General features: G+C 37.0%; 1 protein-coding gene across 3 annotated transcripts in view; it reads left to right on the top strand.

Moving 5' to 3' along the window:
- Positions 1-14,603, top strand: part of PARN (poly(A)-specific ribonuclease) — a 48,095-nt gene extending 33,492 nt beyond the window's left edge. For 2 of the 3 annotated variants that reach the window (XM_051810338.1, XM_051810516.1), the window contains 3 exons: positions 4,593-4,782; positions 11,189-11,382; positions 12,445-13,386. In XM_051810338.1, the coding sequence (XP_051666298.1) occupies positions 4,593-4,782; positions 11,189-11,382; positions 12,445-12,497 (437 nt within the window). In that variant the 3' untranslated portion in view covers positions 12,498-13,386. Of the gene's footprint in view, positions 1-4,592; positions 4,783-11,188; positions 11,383-12,444; positions 13,387-13,452 lie in introns of those variants that run through there. The other variant, XM_051810431.1, reaches the window with a different exon arrangement.
- The last annotated feature ends 434 nt before the right edge of the window (positions 14,604-15,037 follow it).

Below are 15,037 nucleotides of genomic sequence, written 5' to 3'. Positions count from 1 at the left end.
AAGCAGTGGAGTCACTGTCCCTGGAGGTTTTTAAAAGGCACAAGACCAGGTGGTTTGGAGCAGGGGCCAAGGAGCAACATGGGATTCTCCATCTTCATCTCCTAACAAGAGGAAATGAGCTGAAATCAGACTGTGTGTTCCATTTCTGTCTGAAAAGTCCTGCAGGTCTGAGCTCTCTGTGCTTTGTGTGATAACAGACACTGTGCCTTTCTGACCAGAACAGAAATGTTCTGGACATGTTACACTTTGAATTTGTACATACACGGATCTGAACACTTCACTAGTCATCCTCAAAATTCTGCAGTGTTTATTCAAAACCATTCCTGTACTAGTAAATGCAGGGATTGAGATGTAGTGAATTTCTGCTTCTCTTCAGGAATCCTGACTGCAACAGGAAAATGAATTACTGGTTTTACAGTGGAACCAGTGGTATAAATCATATCTAGAGATAGCTATTGTACAACTTCCAGCAGTACTGATGTGAATTAAGAAGACAGATTATAGACTTGCCTTCAAGGCACCTGCAGCCATACTTTTTTCTCATCAATTAAGAAATAAACAAAAAAACCCCCAACCCCAAAATGCCCTTTAAACTCTGTAAGTCTGAATATATTAGGTTTTTTCCTTAATGTAATGTTGGAAGCATCGTGACCGCCTTTTCATTTGATTTGGAGTTTTTGAAATGAGTTGAAACAAAAGCTGCAAAATGTATTACTGAGGTATTTAAACAGGGCTCAAAGGTTAAGTAGCTTGAATTCTTTCAGTATTTAAATGACTTCATCTTTAGGGGAGTTAAAATCCTTTATAAGAATGTACTTACATGTGCATAGCATGAGGTGTCTCACTGGACTATACTGTCATCTGCGTTCTTCATCAAGAGAAATATTTTAAGTTTAAACGTTGCCTAAGGATCTTTCCCTTTCTTTGCCATGCTTTGTACTTGGCATTTTTTCTTTCTTCTGTAAAACTCTTTTCCTTAAGATCACTTAATCATTTTTCCATTGTCTCCAGCACGGAGATCCAAAGGTTTATTTTGGTTTGCTCTGTAACTTGCCATCCTCTTCATAAAGTGAACAGCTGCTTTGTCACTGCATTGATGCTCCCTGTTCTGGATTCAGATACCAAGAGAGATGACAACCTTTGTAAAACACTCTTATTTTACATCTATTTTAGAAGAATGTGCCTGTGCAGATTCTGTCTTAAGCTAGTACAGGAGAGGAAACAAAGGGATGGGCAGCACCATGTGCAAACTGGTGTTTTCAGTTTTGATACAGCCTGCAGATTGTTGCTGTTATTAAATAGAATTCAGAGACTATGGATCCTTCAAATTGTTAAATTACTTTTCTCCAGCAGTCTCTAATACATTGATTCCTTGGAGCAAGAAAATGCATCTTCACCAGCCTTGATTTCTGTTTCTGTTCAGTCAGTGGTTTTTACTAAGTTGAGATTTTCTTCATAGATAGTGAAGATTAATGTAGTATTTTACCTCTCTTCATTTGTGGGTGTGGTTTTTTTGTTGTTGTTACTAAACAGGTTTTTTTCACAGTTTTTGTAACCAGACTGGAGAAAATGGCCTAATCCACTACACTTAGTTGTTTTTTGGATTTAACCTTTTGTCAGGGCTAAGAGTAACATACTCCATAGGGCAATAACTGCTACATAGTTACTCCCAGGATTGCTTCTTTCCTGCTAAAGAAACTTAGTTGTTTAGATGCAGCATGAACAACCGTAGAAGGCAATAAATAAGGCTGTGGAACCAAAGAGTGACTAATGAGAGTAAAAGAAAATGCTGCCTTAGCTGCTCACTAATTGAACAGTCTGAGGCAGCAGCCCCATGTTTGAAGTAGAACATGATCAGATAAGATTGAGGCAGCATCATACAAAGGTCACTTTAAGGCTTCACAGGTGAAATTTTACTTTAGGATTTCATAAGCCTGAGTGTTCAGTATGGCAGCCTTAATCTGTATAGCTCTCTGTATTTGTGTTTTTGGTATATTGTTGCTTTTCTTTTACCTACACGGTTCTCTGACATATTTGCCTATTTATTAAGAGGCTTAATATTGTCAGTGGCCATCTGTCAGGATTTTGCTCTGCATAAAAGCAAGGACTTGGCAAAAGAGTATCTTTGTACACATTCCTGTTGGATCACTCAACAACTGTCAGCCTGCTCAATATCTTGCCTGATAACTAGAGAAGATGAGTCCTCCAGAAATGCTTTTCCTAAAATAATTTGCAATTGCTATTATTCTACTTCGGGCCTGCAGATAATGTGTGGTGAAATGCAGCCATGTAGAGTTGGTTACTGGGTCAGGTTTCTCACAGGAAGAGTTGTCTCCTCTCTTAAAATTTTAATAAATAAGGAAATAACTTCCCTAAGTTCTCTTTAGTATGTTAGAATTCACAAAGCATTCTAGCAATGCATTTCTTCTGCTGGCAGTGCAGAAGGATGTAACTGTATTTGCTTTGGTTGGCAATATGGACAGCATTCATCAAAAAAGCATCAGAGAAAATGTATTTTAAACTCTTACAGGGAGCTGCTCTTCAGCTCAAGACCATGCAAGATTGATTTATGTGTGTGACTCCTTAGACTTCTCCATATGCCTTCATTTCAATTGCTCCATGATGAAGCAATATATTCAGCATGTAATATTTTATATTAAATATATATGCTATATATGTATATATTTGTGTGTCTGTGTGACATATGAATGGGTTGCTGTAAAATACATGCCTTATTTCAAGAAAGCAGAGTTGTCTTTGTTCGAAAATACTGACTCTTACACAGATTTATTTTAAAATTATTTTTAACCTGCATATATTTTTATTTTTTTTTCCTTAAAAAAGGGCCGAGTACATCAGGGAATTAAATGGCAGAGCTGTAACTTTGGTTTGTAGTTTGTAGCAAAACAAATAATGTGAAATGGTTATTGTGTTTTAACAAATGACTGTGTAACAGATGATCCATGGTAACGCCGTGCTTGATTTTAGCAAGTAAAAACACACTTGACTTTAACTAAACAAATGTTACCCCGAGGAATGTGGGCTGGCATGCAGCAAACTCCAGTGAGCCTTAGTAATTCATTCATGGTGCCTGCACCATAACTCCACGGGCAATAAATATGCTCCTAATTCCTGCAAACAGATCCTGTAACTTCACAGTTCAAAACAAATCTAAGGGGGGGTTTGCCTCACTCCTCTTGGTTAGTGCACCAATCTCAGGAGCTGTTAATCAGAACTGCTGCTATTTATGTTTGGTATTAAAATTAAATATACAACACTCTTGGCCCAGTTTTATGTGCATTACAAAGACTTGGCAGCAGCAGCATCTCTATGCCATGGCACATATTACAGGTACTTCATTTCACTGTAACATAGCAAATATACAGAATAGATGATCTGCCCTGAAAGAGGAGGAAAACCAAATCCACCCATCCACCCATATTCCTCAGCTTTTCTGAAATGCAGTGTTGGAGCTTGCCATTTCTAGTCCTTGGACCAGAGGTGGCACAGAATACCTGTACTGGAGGTAACAACACTTCAGCTAGAAAAGGAAGTTGGCTATGCATCTGAAATGGCTGCACAAAAATTGGAAGTACATAATAAAATCAGGATTTTGTCTCCACTACAATTATGGTATTTTTAAAATGTGCAACCTGATTATGTGAAAAACAATCTGGGGTTTGCTGGTTTGGTTTTGGTTTATATTTAAACTGGTTTACTGGTTGGTTTACAATGCTTTCTTTCAGAGAGTGAGGCTGGAAACAGCAGAAGACACCAGTTGACAGTCAGTTTAATTTGCTGATTCATCTGTTACAGTGATGGCATCAGGCCAGAGCTTGGCTCGCTCGCTGAAGGCTGAGAGCTGTGAAGATGCTGGGACTTGAAGGAATGTTGTTAAATTGTTGCTGACTGGAGGCAGTGAAAGTTTTTTTTTTTCCTTTATTTTTAAAGCGATTCTAATTTTGCATTGACAGAAATCCTTCTACCTTGAACTGGCAGTGTTTTTTAGTTAAATTGAGACCAAACATTAGAAAGATACAAGTTTGGAACAGCTGGATATTAGTTAAGTGCTTCTTCCGTGGATATCTTGTGCAACCAAAAATGCAGCTTAAATAAGCTTATGTTTCACAGCAATCAAACAGAGTTTTGGCAAAGGCTTTGCAAATGTCGTCTTTTCCTGGCAGACTTGCAAAATAAACCTGCTGGGTTAAGTAATGAGACTAAAAGGGAAAAAATCCAGGAAATCTTTTCTTGCCAACAAGCAATCTGGAAGAGGGTTATGACTGAAGAATTGATCGTTTCTAATTTAAAAGAAGCATCTTAAGTAGATTTAACTCTTTTTGCATGAAGCCTGACCCTCAAAAGAGTTCTGAGCATCTAATTCAGACACTGAGACTTTTGGAGAGTTTGGCATTTGGGGTTGGTTTGGTTTGGGGTTTTTTTGTTTTAATTGCTAACAATGGAACTAGAAATGGTTTACATGAACAGAACAAACAACTCGCTGCGTCCTGCTCTTCAAAATGAGTTATTTCAGGGGAGGACATGCTGTCATTTCAATGTTCTGTGTGTAAGATCACTCTTCTTCTCCACAGCTGTAAACACCAGCAGGTATGCTGAAAGTTATAGGATCCAGACATATGCAGAATATGTTGAGAACAAACATGAAGACAAACAGACCAAGAGAAAATGCACAGAAGACAGTTGGAAGGAGATGGAGAGGAAACGGTTAAAAACTCAGTGCACACCCTACATCTCCCAGAGTCGCTACTACTGTGTGAACAGGTGAGGTGACTTCTGCTTTGCCAACTCTAATATTTTTATTGCATTCTTGTTAGAAGTCTGGCAATTTTCAGGTGGTTCTTAACTAATAAATGAGGGTTTTTTCCTGCATTTATTTCTTTGCATATAAATCAATAGTGGTACATCACCTGTCGCAAGATGAGAGAGGATTTCATCACCAATGTGATTAGACAGATTTTTAAATTCTGGGATCTTGGGGACAGGTCAAATCACAGCTTCTGAGCTTAATATAGCAGCATCATTCCTTATAACCAAATTAAAAAGTTTATTTTCTCTGTTCATTTGATCCTTTTGAGTGGCTTGTATCTTCTGATACTTAGCTGTCATCTTATAACCTTTTGAAGGCCATGCTGATTTTTGGATGACTTTCCATGGTGATAATAGTGCAGCAAAGAGGGGCATGAATTACCTTCTGGAGCAGTCCTGATGAAGTTGTCCTTATGCTTCAGGAGCAGGATGGCAAATGATGATACTTGCCTGGCTTTAAGCTTTTGGTATAAAACCTGAACAGGGTTTTAGTTCATTATTGAAGGACAAAATTAAGTCAGGACATGCTGCTTTTGATTCTGGCACAGTCTGTTGCTGTATGTATTTCTTGTTCCATTTTTACCCTCATCTTAATGACAGGTTTGGGTATGAGGGTAACAGGCAGCTTCTTTCTCACTCATCTGTGTAGCTGTGTGTGAGAAGGGTCTTTTAGTGTTAATATAATTGTATAATTAACCTATCAAGTTATTGCTATTCTTTCTATCAATTCTATATTAAAATATATGAAAATAAGTTTAAGTAGAATGTACAAGCTACATTTCTCTAAGGTGGTGTTTTGGTTTGGTTTTTGGGGGGGGATTCTCTCTCCTTCCCCACCCTGTGGTTAGACAGACCAAATATAATGGTCACAAAACCAGTGCTGTCCCTTTTGCTGTATCTTTCTTGGGAATGCTATGACAAGTTCTAGCTCATTATATCTTCCAGTAAATGTTGTCTGTCATGTAACAAATATGCTCAACTTGTTCTGTTCTTGCCACTGACATAACCCTGTGATTTTGCAAGTGTGTATTTTGGCCAGCTGTCAGATATTCATGGCTTTTGTCATGGTGGGAATTCTAAATGTGTTAGAGACGTGTCTGATTCAAAAAACCATATGGAGGAACCTGGTGATAAAATCCATATCAAATGAAGTTAGTTTAATGGAACTGTTGTACTTAGTGAAACTTGGGAGTGTGTGCTGTGGAGAGATGGGGAGCTCTGGAGATTGTCCTGGCAGCAGCTTGCCTGTGGCTCAGGTTTAGGTCTCTCATTAAGTTGGTATCACAGGTTCTAGACAGATAGTGAGGGTGCCAGCTTATGGAAAATAGTAAATGCAGAAAGCTGGTTTGCTGTTGTCTTGTAAATAAGTTTGAGAATTGCCACATATGTATAATTTGGAAAATCGCTGAATAAAATTTTCAGTGGATTCTTTCCTTTGAAGTTTGACATACCCCAATGAGTTGTTTACCTGAGCACTTAATCTTGGCAGGTTTTAATATATTTTTTCTATCTAGTGTTGTCAAATTCCACAAGAAGCAGCTTTTTGGTTTTAGATGGTCAACACTTAGATAGCCTTGGATAGAAGGCATTATTTTGTTGACAGACTGATGTTACCTGAATTTTTGTTGTCTTCTTACTCAGTTAATAAAGTGATTTTGTTCTGTCCCAAATTCCTTTTCATGCAGGTCTTTTGACATGAATTTTATTTTTATTTGTTACTAGTTAGATTGTATTCTTTTGTCAACTAATCTTTTGTAAATGCTTCCCCTGAAGTGTAATCTGGTTAGATATAATATGGAACTGCAAACCATGTGGTCTTTCTTTTCACTCAAGAGGAACATTTTCTTTTTGTTTTCAGACAAAGTTATATAAAAACACTTATATTTTTATATATTATATTATTATATATTATATATAACCATTTTAATATAAAATATAATAACTATAGCATAATATTTATATAAACAACCAGGCAAATATATATATGTGCATTTATATGTGTGTATATTTGTCCAGATTACTGTAAGTCCTATCTAGCTGAGCATTCAGTGCTGTGATGTATCCAGCAGCTGATCTCTTTTAATAGCTTCATGTTACTACATCCTTTATTTATTTATTATTTAATAAGCTTGCTGAATCAGTTCTGCCAAGGAGCACAGCTGCAGAGTAGCTGTTCCCCTCCACGACGACGATGTGTCCTGGCTACTTTTTCATTCAGTAATGGAGTTGTTGGGTATTTCTTGTAAGGAACTTTGTCTTAAACTGCCAGATTGATAAGTGTGTAACAAAGGTTCTTTAATCCCTGTCTTGCTGAAAAAATTGTAGTCCCATATTATAGAGGAATTACTCTTCAGAAAATGTGGTGTAAAAGTATTAATAGCAGTCACAAGATAAAATCACTTAATGTGTGTTCCTTCATACTGCTACTGCTAAATAACAAAATTTATCCCAGTGGAAATATGCCAGATTATTAATGTAAGATGGAGCAGTAGAGGGAAAACTGAAGCATTTGACAAAACTTGAAGTAGTAACTGAGATCCCCTTCTGTAAAGCCTTTGCTGTTCAGAACACACAGGACAGGGGTGGAACTGGCTGTGCTGTGCCAGCTCTGCCAGGGCTCTCAAACGCCTGCATGTGAGAACCTTCCCCCAGTGTTAAACCATGGAAAAGTCAAATAGGGGATGTTCTGTGTAAAACTAAGGATCCTGCCCTACTTGTACTTATTCTAGTTTTCCTGATCATCATCTAGGAATAGTAAAATAGAATAAGGCTAATGGCAAAGGAATAGTGTGAAGCACAGAAAGTGATGTGTCATTTTGCTTTGCAAATTTTGTACTTAAAACTGCAATAGCTGCATCTTACCTTCTGTCAAGTCAAGGTGCTGTTTGTAGCACCACTTCTTTAAATGTCTTAATTTTGCTGGAGATTATCTAATTTTTGAAATGTTCAAGTATTTCTACCCATGATTCTGTTTTTTACAGAAAGGGGTTTTTATAATGGTTTATTATCAAATAAAGGATAAGAATTGGGAGAAACTAAGTCATTAAATATATGGATAACAAATATTGCAAGCCAGTTATTATAGTAGGCCAGTATTGTAGTGTTATTTCACGTGATTTCACCTGCTCTTAAGCTGAAATGACTGATTTTTATGATGGATCAGTATCTACTCCCACCCCTCTAATTTTATTCAAAGTCTCAGGAGAACACAAGGTTTATGTTTTTGTTTAAATGAAATTTATTTGAATGTCTGCATATATCCAGGCCAATTCAAAATGTTCTGTTGTGATGAAGTGTTTCTTTTAAAACTCGAAAGTGCTTTCCCAAAACGGAAAATGTTAAATGCTGCATCATCATAATTGTTTTCCCACCTCTTGTCCCCCCTCCACCTGCTGATTCTTTCAAATTAATTGTCAGAGCACTATTTGGATTGCTGATATTTAGTATTTGAAATGACATTCCAAAGTCCATGGCCAGTTTCATCAGGTGGAGTCTGTGCCCTTTCTGGCAGTGCAGGACCTGCACATGCTGTTGGTTCACCCTGCTGTGATCAGTGCTCGTGGTGCTGCTCATACTGCTGCAGTTCAACCCAAATCTTTTTGATTAGAAATCAACAGAGAGAAAGCAAGAACAAAATGCAGGTTTCCTGTTTCTGCCACCCTCCTGCAGTGCCATTCATCCTCCCCAGGTTTGCCTGTGGGCTGGCACTGAAAGCAGCAGAAGGGGGAGCTTGGGGAAGAAGGATGAGTGGCAACTGTTGGTGAAGAGTCTTGGGACCCCACTTCCCATTATCCCTGGCTGATGGGAAAGCTGTACTGTTCACTAACTAAATCTGCCAACTGGCAATGTATAATAGGATTTTGTTGTGGTGGGCCTTTTTTAGTTGGTGGTTTCTCAGCACCTCCACCCCCCAAAAAATCCCACAACTTGGCTAGTGATTTTATTTTTAAAATGAGAACAAGCTCCATTTCAATATGCAAAAGAAATTTCAGAGCCTCTTTAAATATATTCTTTAAAAAAAAATCAAATTATTGCTTGGATAGCTGTTGTACATGCGTGTTTTGAAACCTAAGTGTTGTGTAGTTTATGGATGGTGGAAATCTCTGTCTCTAAATGGTTCAGGTATCCAGAGTTTGGATAAATAATGAAGGAAGTTGATCCGAATTGGACAACAATATGTATTAGTGTGTTTGAGTCTAAACAACTAAACTTTGTTTAGTTGTTTCTCAGCAGACTAAGGAAATTGAGACAGACATGTGGACACATCCAGAATAATGGGTATTATTGGAAAACTGAACTTTGCTCCAAGCTGTTCTCTAACTCGGATATGCAGCCATATTAATTTGCTTCTAAGTTCATAAATAATATTACTGTAATCTTGAATCTTATTTTCGGTTAAAGAAGAATAACACACAAAAAAAATCAACCCTTAGCCATACAATCAATGCAGGAATGTAAAATAAAATTAATATGTTGGGAGAAAGTAAGACGTCAACAGTTCTTGATTATAAAATTATGTTTATTTTGTATTTTGTGCTACCACTTTTTTGGTGGATTTTCCCCCCCACTAAAGCACCTGCAGGAGGAATGTAAGGCCTAAATTAATTTTTATTTTGTACTTTGGTACACAGATAAATGTGCACTGAAAGGGAAGAACTTGTTTCTCTTTATTCATGATAACTACACAAGAGCCATAACTTCACAAATTCAGCCATAAGACCATTCATAAAGGGAGCTTCTTCCTGCAGTGATCCTGGGATCATAATTTATGGCTCTTGAGTTTTTCTTCCTTATGTGTTTTTCAGAATGTCTTTCCCAAAAGTAGAATTCTTACAAGCTTTTCTAAACAATTTTTAAAAAAACATAGTAGTTTTTAATTCCCTGAATGCTCTTTCTTTGCTAGATTTTTTTTTTCTTTCAAGCCCAGTTTTTGCCTGTTTTGCCATATTGAGTTGTGTATGTAGGATAAACAGTTCTATCCAGCTTTTTGGCTTCCATCTTTTTATTGATGGTAGTTGTGGTGCGACTCCAAATGATGATTTGTAGGAAATCATGCAAGAACGCCTTCTGTGTGTGAATGTTTGGAGGAAAAGCCAACTATTCATCAAAGTGAATGGTGTTTGTGCTCCTAAAGTGGAAGTAAGAGCATGAGACATAATCATATGTTTCATGTTTGTTTATTGCCTTTGGACATCCCAGAAAGAGTCTGTTTTAAATTGCAAAATGTTCAGCTGAAAAAATTCCATTTCAAAGCCAAAACTCTACTGCCGAATTTAGAAGTCCTTCCTTTAGGTGGAACCTTATTGAAACACCATAATTCCCTGGTATTGATTAAAAAGAAAACAATACCTTGTAAAGCTTTGTTTTATAACACAGTATTAATATTTCAGTCACAGAATGGAACATGGCTTAGATGCATACAGCTATGTTGTGTGGTTCTTAATGGAAAACTAAAGGTTCATAAGTCTAAAACTACCTCTTTTTTAATTGGTAGTTCTAAAAGAGGATTAAATTAGACATTTAAATAGCTGGTGTTCACATATCTAGAAGTTCGTAGTGGGAATTGTTTTTTTAATTTAGCCCCTTTGCTACTGCATTCTTTCTTGTACTCATGCTAATTTGATTTTAATATTGTCATTTGTCTTTGAAGGGATCTTAACAATAGCATTGCAGTGGAACACAAGCCTACACAGTGTTATTTCAGTGTGTGCTGAATGAAGTGGAGCTCTGAGTTCATCTTCATACCCTGTTAGTCAGGCTTTAGTAGATACTACTAATGAAATGAGTGTGTGAGTTTTTGTGCTTTTTATTTTACCAGCCCCGTGGATAATAGGACTTTTCACTTTAAAGTCAGATTTAAAGTTTATTATATGGAGCTTGATGATTTTCTCTGCCTTTATATAATAGAAATGCTTTTAAAACCCTCTGTAGTTGCAGGAGAGAGGATGAAGTGAACATGTGGAATCCTTCAGTATGGAGATGTGTGTTTGAGGCTCAGTTGTGTGTAACTGGGTGTCTATTGACAGTGCTTTAACCACGAGAATAAAAGTTAAAACTAAGCAGGGATAGAGAACAGCTTTAATTACATTTCAGTTGAGTGATCTCATCAGAACAGCAGCCAAGCCTTAGACATCTATAGTACAAAGAATGAATACCTTGATCTCCATAAGATTGGATTAGATAGCCAATTTATGGAATTTTATAGTTAAGTCAGGTCTTCCAGATAATGTCACTTCATGGTACACCACTTAATACAGTTTATTCTGCTACCTTCATAAGCATTTAATAGATGTACACCAACTACTACCTGTGTAATAGTAATCCTTAACTCACTCATAATCATCTCTCCTCTGTGTGCCAGTTTTACAGGTACCAGCACAGTGGGCAAGAGAAGCATGAGTCCTATTGAGGAAGAAACTGGTTCTGATGACATGGAAGAGGGAGAGGGCCAAGGTCCAGAATGTGATCAGACAGACTCCTGTGCAGAGGCCCTTCCAGATGGTAAGAAGAGAGCCAAAAAATTGAAAAAGATCAAGACAGATCAAGTTCCAGCAGGTAAGTGCAGTGTTGGTGCACGGTTTTGTTCTGTTTGAAAGTGCCCTGGGCCTGAACAGAACCAAAGTTGTTCTCTTGAATGTCTTTGCTTGTAACAGTGAGTTACTCCATTACAAAGTGATGAATTTTGCATTATGCAAAAATTGGGAAAAACAAACAACAAAACCAAAACAAAACCAGAGAACCCACAAACAACCAAAACCCCACCCAAGACCAACCAAATGAAGCAGAATTTAGTTGATTTATTACTTGCTTATTTTCTTTCTTAAGATAAAATTCTTTGAGTATTTTTTTAGCTATTCTTAATATTTTTTTTAATGTGACTTTCTATTCAAGATTACTCAGTGTTATTAGTCATCTAGAGCACTCCCTCTATTGAAATATATTCAAATATTCATAGATAAAACTTCATTTATATATCTGCATTAGCAACTTTTATCCAGAAAGTGGTATTGGATACCAAGCATCCTTTCTCCTGATTTGGCAGAGTAAAATCTTTCGTAACTGATTCAAAAGCTGTGCTTGGAAATTGCTTTCTTCTTCCAATTTAGGAGGGCAGTTGGGCCATGTAAGCATATGCAAAATGACAGGAGTGTCTACTGTAATTCCAAGTATAAAATTCAGGCTCTGGATTTGGCATTATGGAAATATGCATTATCGGTATAAGTGTGATTCGTCTTTATTCTCCAGTTAATTTGGGCTGGAAATATTCTTCACTGTCTTAACTGCCTTGAACAAAAATAACTACAAGTACACATGAGAAAATAGTATTATTTAACTTTATCATCCCAGTTATTGCAAAACCAAAATTACTTAATTACTTGGATTAAAAATGTAGTATTTACTGTTTGGATAAGAAACATGATATTAACCTTCATTCCCCCCAACCCCCTTTTTTTTTTAAGTGCTTATTCATAAACACTCTCTTGGTTTCTCTTTGTCAATATTGACTTGCCAGTAATGTATTTAGAACCTCACTCTACTGGAGAAAATATGTCTTAATGTGCTCTGAAAGAACAAAAAAATTCTTGATTTAATTTTTGTCCCATGACTGTCTTTTAGGAAGCCTCACCACTAGTTCCACTGGAATTTTTGAAGTCCCTGAAACATGGTAGGAAACAACTGCCTTAACAAGTGGAATTGATTGAAAGCAGTTGAGAGAATACACCTCTTGGAAGCCATACTTTATTTAAATAAAGTGGTGTTAACAAAGCAGTCTGTGTCCTGAAAATCAGTTTAATTATTTTAAACTGTTTCTTGAACAATCACTGTCAGTTTTGCTTGTGTGTATATTAACCAGTATATGACTCGTTGTTGATCATGTGAACTCCTTGCTGTCGTAACCAATGGTAGATTTAAGAAGCAAGACTAAATGTATTTTGGTCACCTCCTTTGGCATGCTGGCTCTGAACTGTCCAAAACCAACTGGCACTCCATGATTTCATGCTGGGCTGTCTCCTGTGCTTGGGGGGAGTTACCACGAGTCTCCTCATATTTAGCTGTTTTTCCAGGCAGTATCAGTTTGCTGTCAGCATTCTGGAAACAGGTAGAACTGCAGTTTCACATATTGCTTTCTACCACTTACTTTATCTGGAAATGTCTTTTGAATTTCTGTTCTCTACCCCCACCCCCTGTGCAGATGGTATTCATCTAAATGCCAGCTTTACACATACCTTACCCTTTCAAAAAACTGTAACTTAAAAGTTTCTCAAACATTAATTTCCTGGTGGGAGGTAATTTTTCTTTGTTTTCACATCTGTTGCTGTTCTCGCCTTTAAATTCTGGTTTGTTTCTTCCCTCCTTCTTCTTCCCCAGCTTGTGGGGCTTTTGTAAAAATGTTTTTTGTGATAAACCTGCTAACTGCACCAGCCCTTTATTTGTTTAAAAAAGGACCTGCATTGATAGATTTCAGAAAATGTTTGATATTTAACTCTTTTGTATCATGGAAATTAAAACAAAGTATGTATTTCCATAAAATGAAAATTAAAGACATTTTCTTAGGAACTCGTTTGTTTTTATTTATTAGCTTCTGAAATGTTTTTAGTGAAATCTTTTTTTTTTCTTCTTCAGAACATAACAGTTTTTTGACAGCCTGTGATTAGCAGACCCTCTTGATCCATGGACTACTTTCAAGATATTTGTGAAATGTAACCAAGAAAAGCAAGCTTAATGTCACAAGTCTTAAATTGCTGTGTGTTTCCCTTGAAGACATGAAAACAAAAGAAGAGTGATCTACAAATTATCAAACAATCAAACCCATTGCTGTGGAGAGTGGAATATCAAGAAGGCTTCATGAGATTATATTTACATTAGAGTGGGAGCCACTGTCATTTAAACAATGCAGTAACCTGTTTAAAGCTATGCCAAAATTCATGGGGTTTTAAATTACTGTGAACTTGCATTGCAAAGGGAAAAATAATTTAAAGATGTTAAATGTGAGATGTTATATTTCTAACCTTGGAATACTCCCAGAAGTAGTATAATTAATTTGGTTTTTTAATAGCAGCCGTATCATCACATTCTCACACTAAAATGTGGGAAAGAAGACTTTATTAGTGATGCAAGGGAAAATTAGTAACTGAACTCTTGTGCTCTCAAGGATCCAGAGACTTTTCCTCCCCAAGACTCATGACCTTAGGACTAAATACTTAAATCACTCTCATCTTGAGTATCCAAACCAATTGCAAATTTAGCTCTCATAATATATTCAACACTTAATAGAAGTTGTATAAAGTCCTCATGGGGATGATTCAGGTCATTTATATGGTGTTCTGTGCAAATGTTGGAGGGTGTTATTAACTATATATCCAAAAGAACTGGCATCACGTGATTTGGAATGGAGCTTAGAGCCATGATGACAAAAGGATACAAAAACATTTAAAGGGATTGTCAGAAGTACAGGTTAAGAGGCAAGGGAGTCTCTGCTCAAGAGATAGAGGCCCACGTTGTCACAGAGAATCCACGTGGAGTCTTCACCCCAAGGTTGTTAGGATCTTCTTCGTTCTTGAAAAGCAGCACTTAGATACCTGCAGGGAAAATACAAGTCTTAATTGTATTACAATCCCTTAAAAACTTGTTTCTTCAGACAGTGTACGTACTTCTGTAAACTACAAAAGTTAGTAGATATACCCTCTACTTCTACTCTCCTCCCCTCCTCAATTGTCATTTTGCGGAGCAGGATGTTACTTATCTCTATCTGTAATTAAATCCTCTGAAGAAAATAGTGCTTTTCCCTTTCCTAGTCCTTACGTGTGTTTGATTTTTACCAGTGAGCACCTGGGTAAGCTACTAAATTGTGCTGGCTGCGGGGCTATGCTGTTTTTAATACTAAGTTTGGGTTGACAAGTGTCAGTGTGTCAGAGGTGGTGTCCTAAGCAGGGACAGGCCCCACTGATACCACATCAAACTTCCTTATTCTGTGGGGTTTGGTTCTCTTCCCTGTGCTTGAAGTGAAATCATTAATTCTAGAAGGGAAAGAATGTAGCTTCTTAAATTAGATCCACATTTGTTTCATAATGTGTGTTTAAAATATGTGCCTAGAATTTGTTTCTGAAAAGCAGAGCTGTCATCGCTAGTTGTGATGGCTCCGGGGATTCCTGGGTTCCTGCTCCCTGGCGGTTTGTGTGCTGTTACTGACTCCAGAGGTCATTGAATC

Source organism: Manacus candei, unplaced genomic scaffold (assembly GCF_025592945.1).
Source record: "Manacus candei isolate 608988 ecotype Guabito, Panama unplaced genomic scaffold, ASM2559294v1 h1tg000002l, whole genome shotgun sequence".
Taxonomy (NCBI): Eukaryota; Metazoa; Chordata; class Aves; order Passeriformes; family Pipridae; genus Manacus; species Manacus candei.
This window is presented reverse-complemented; position numbering and strand designations above follow the sequence as displayed.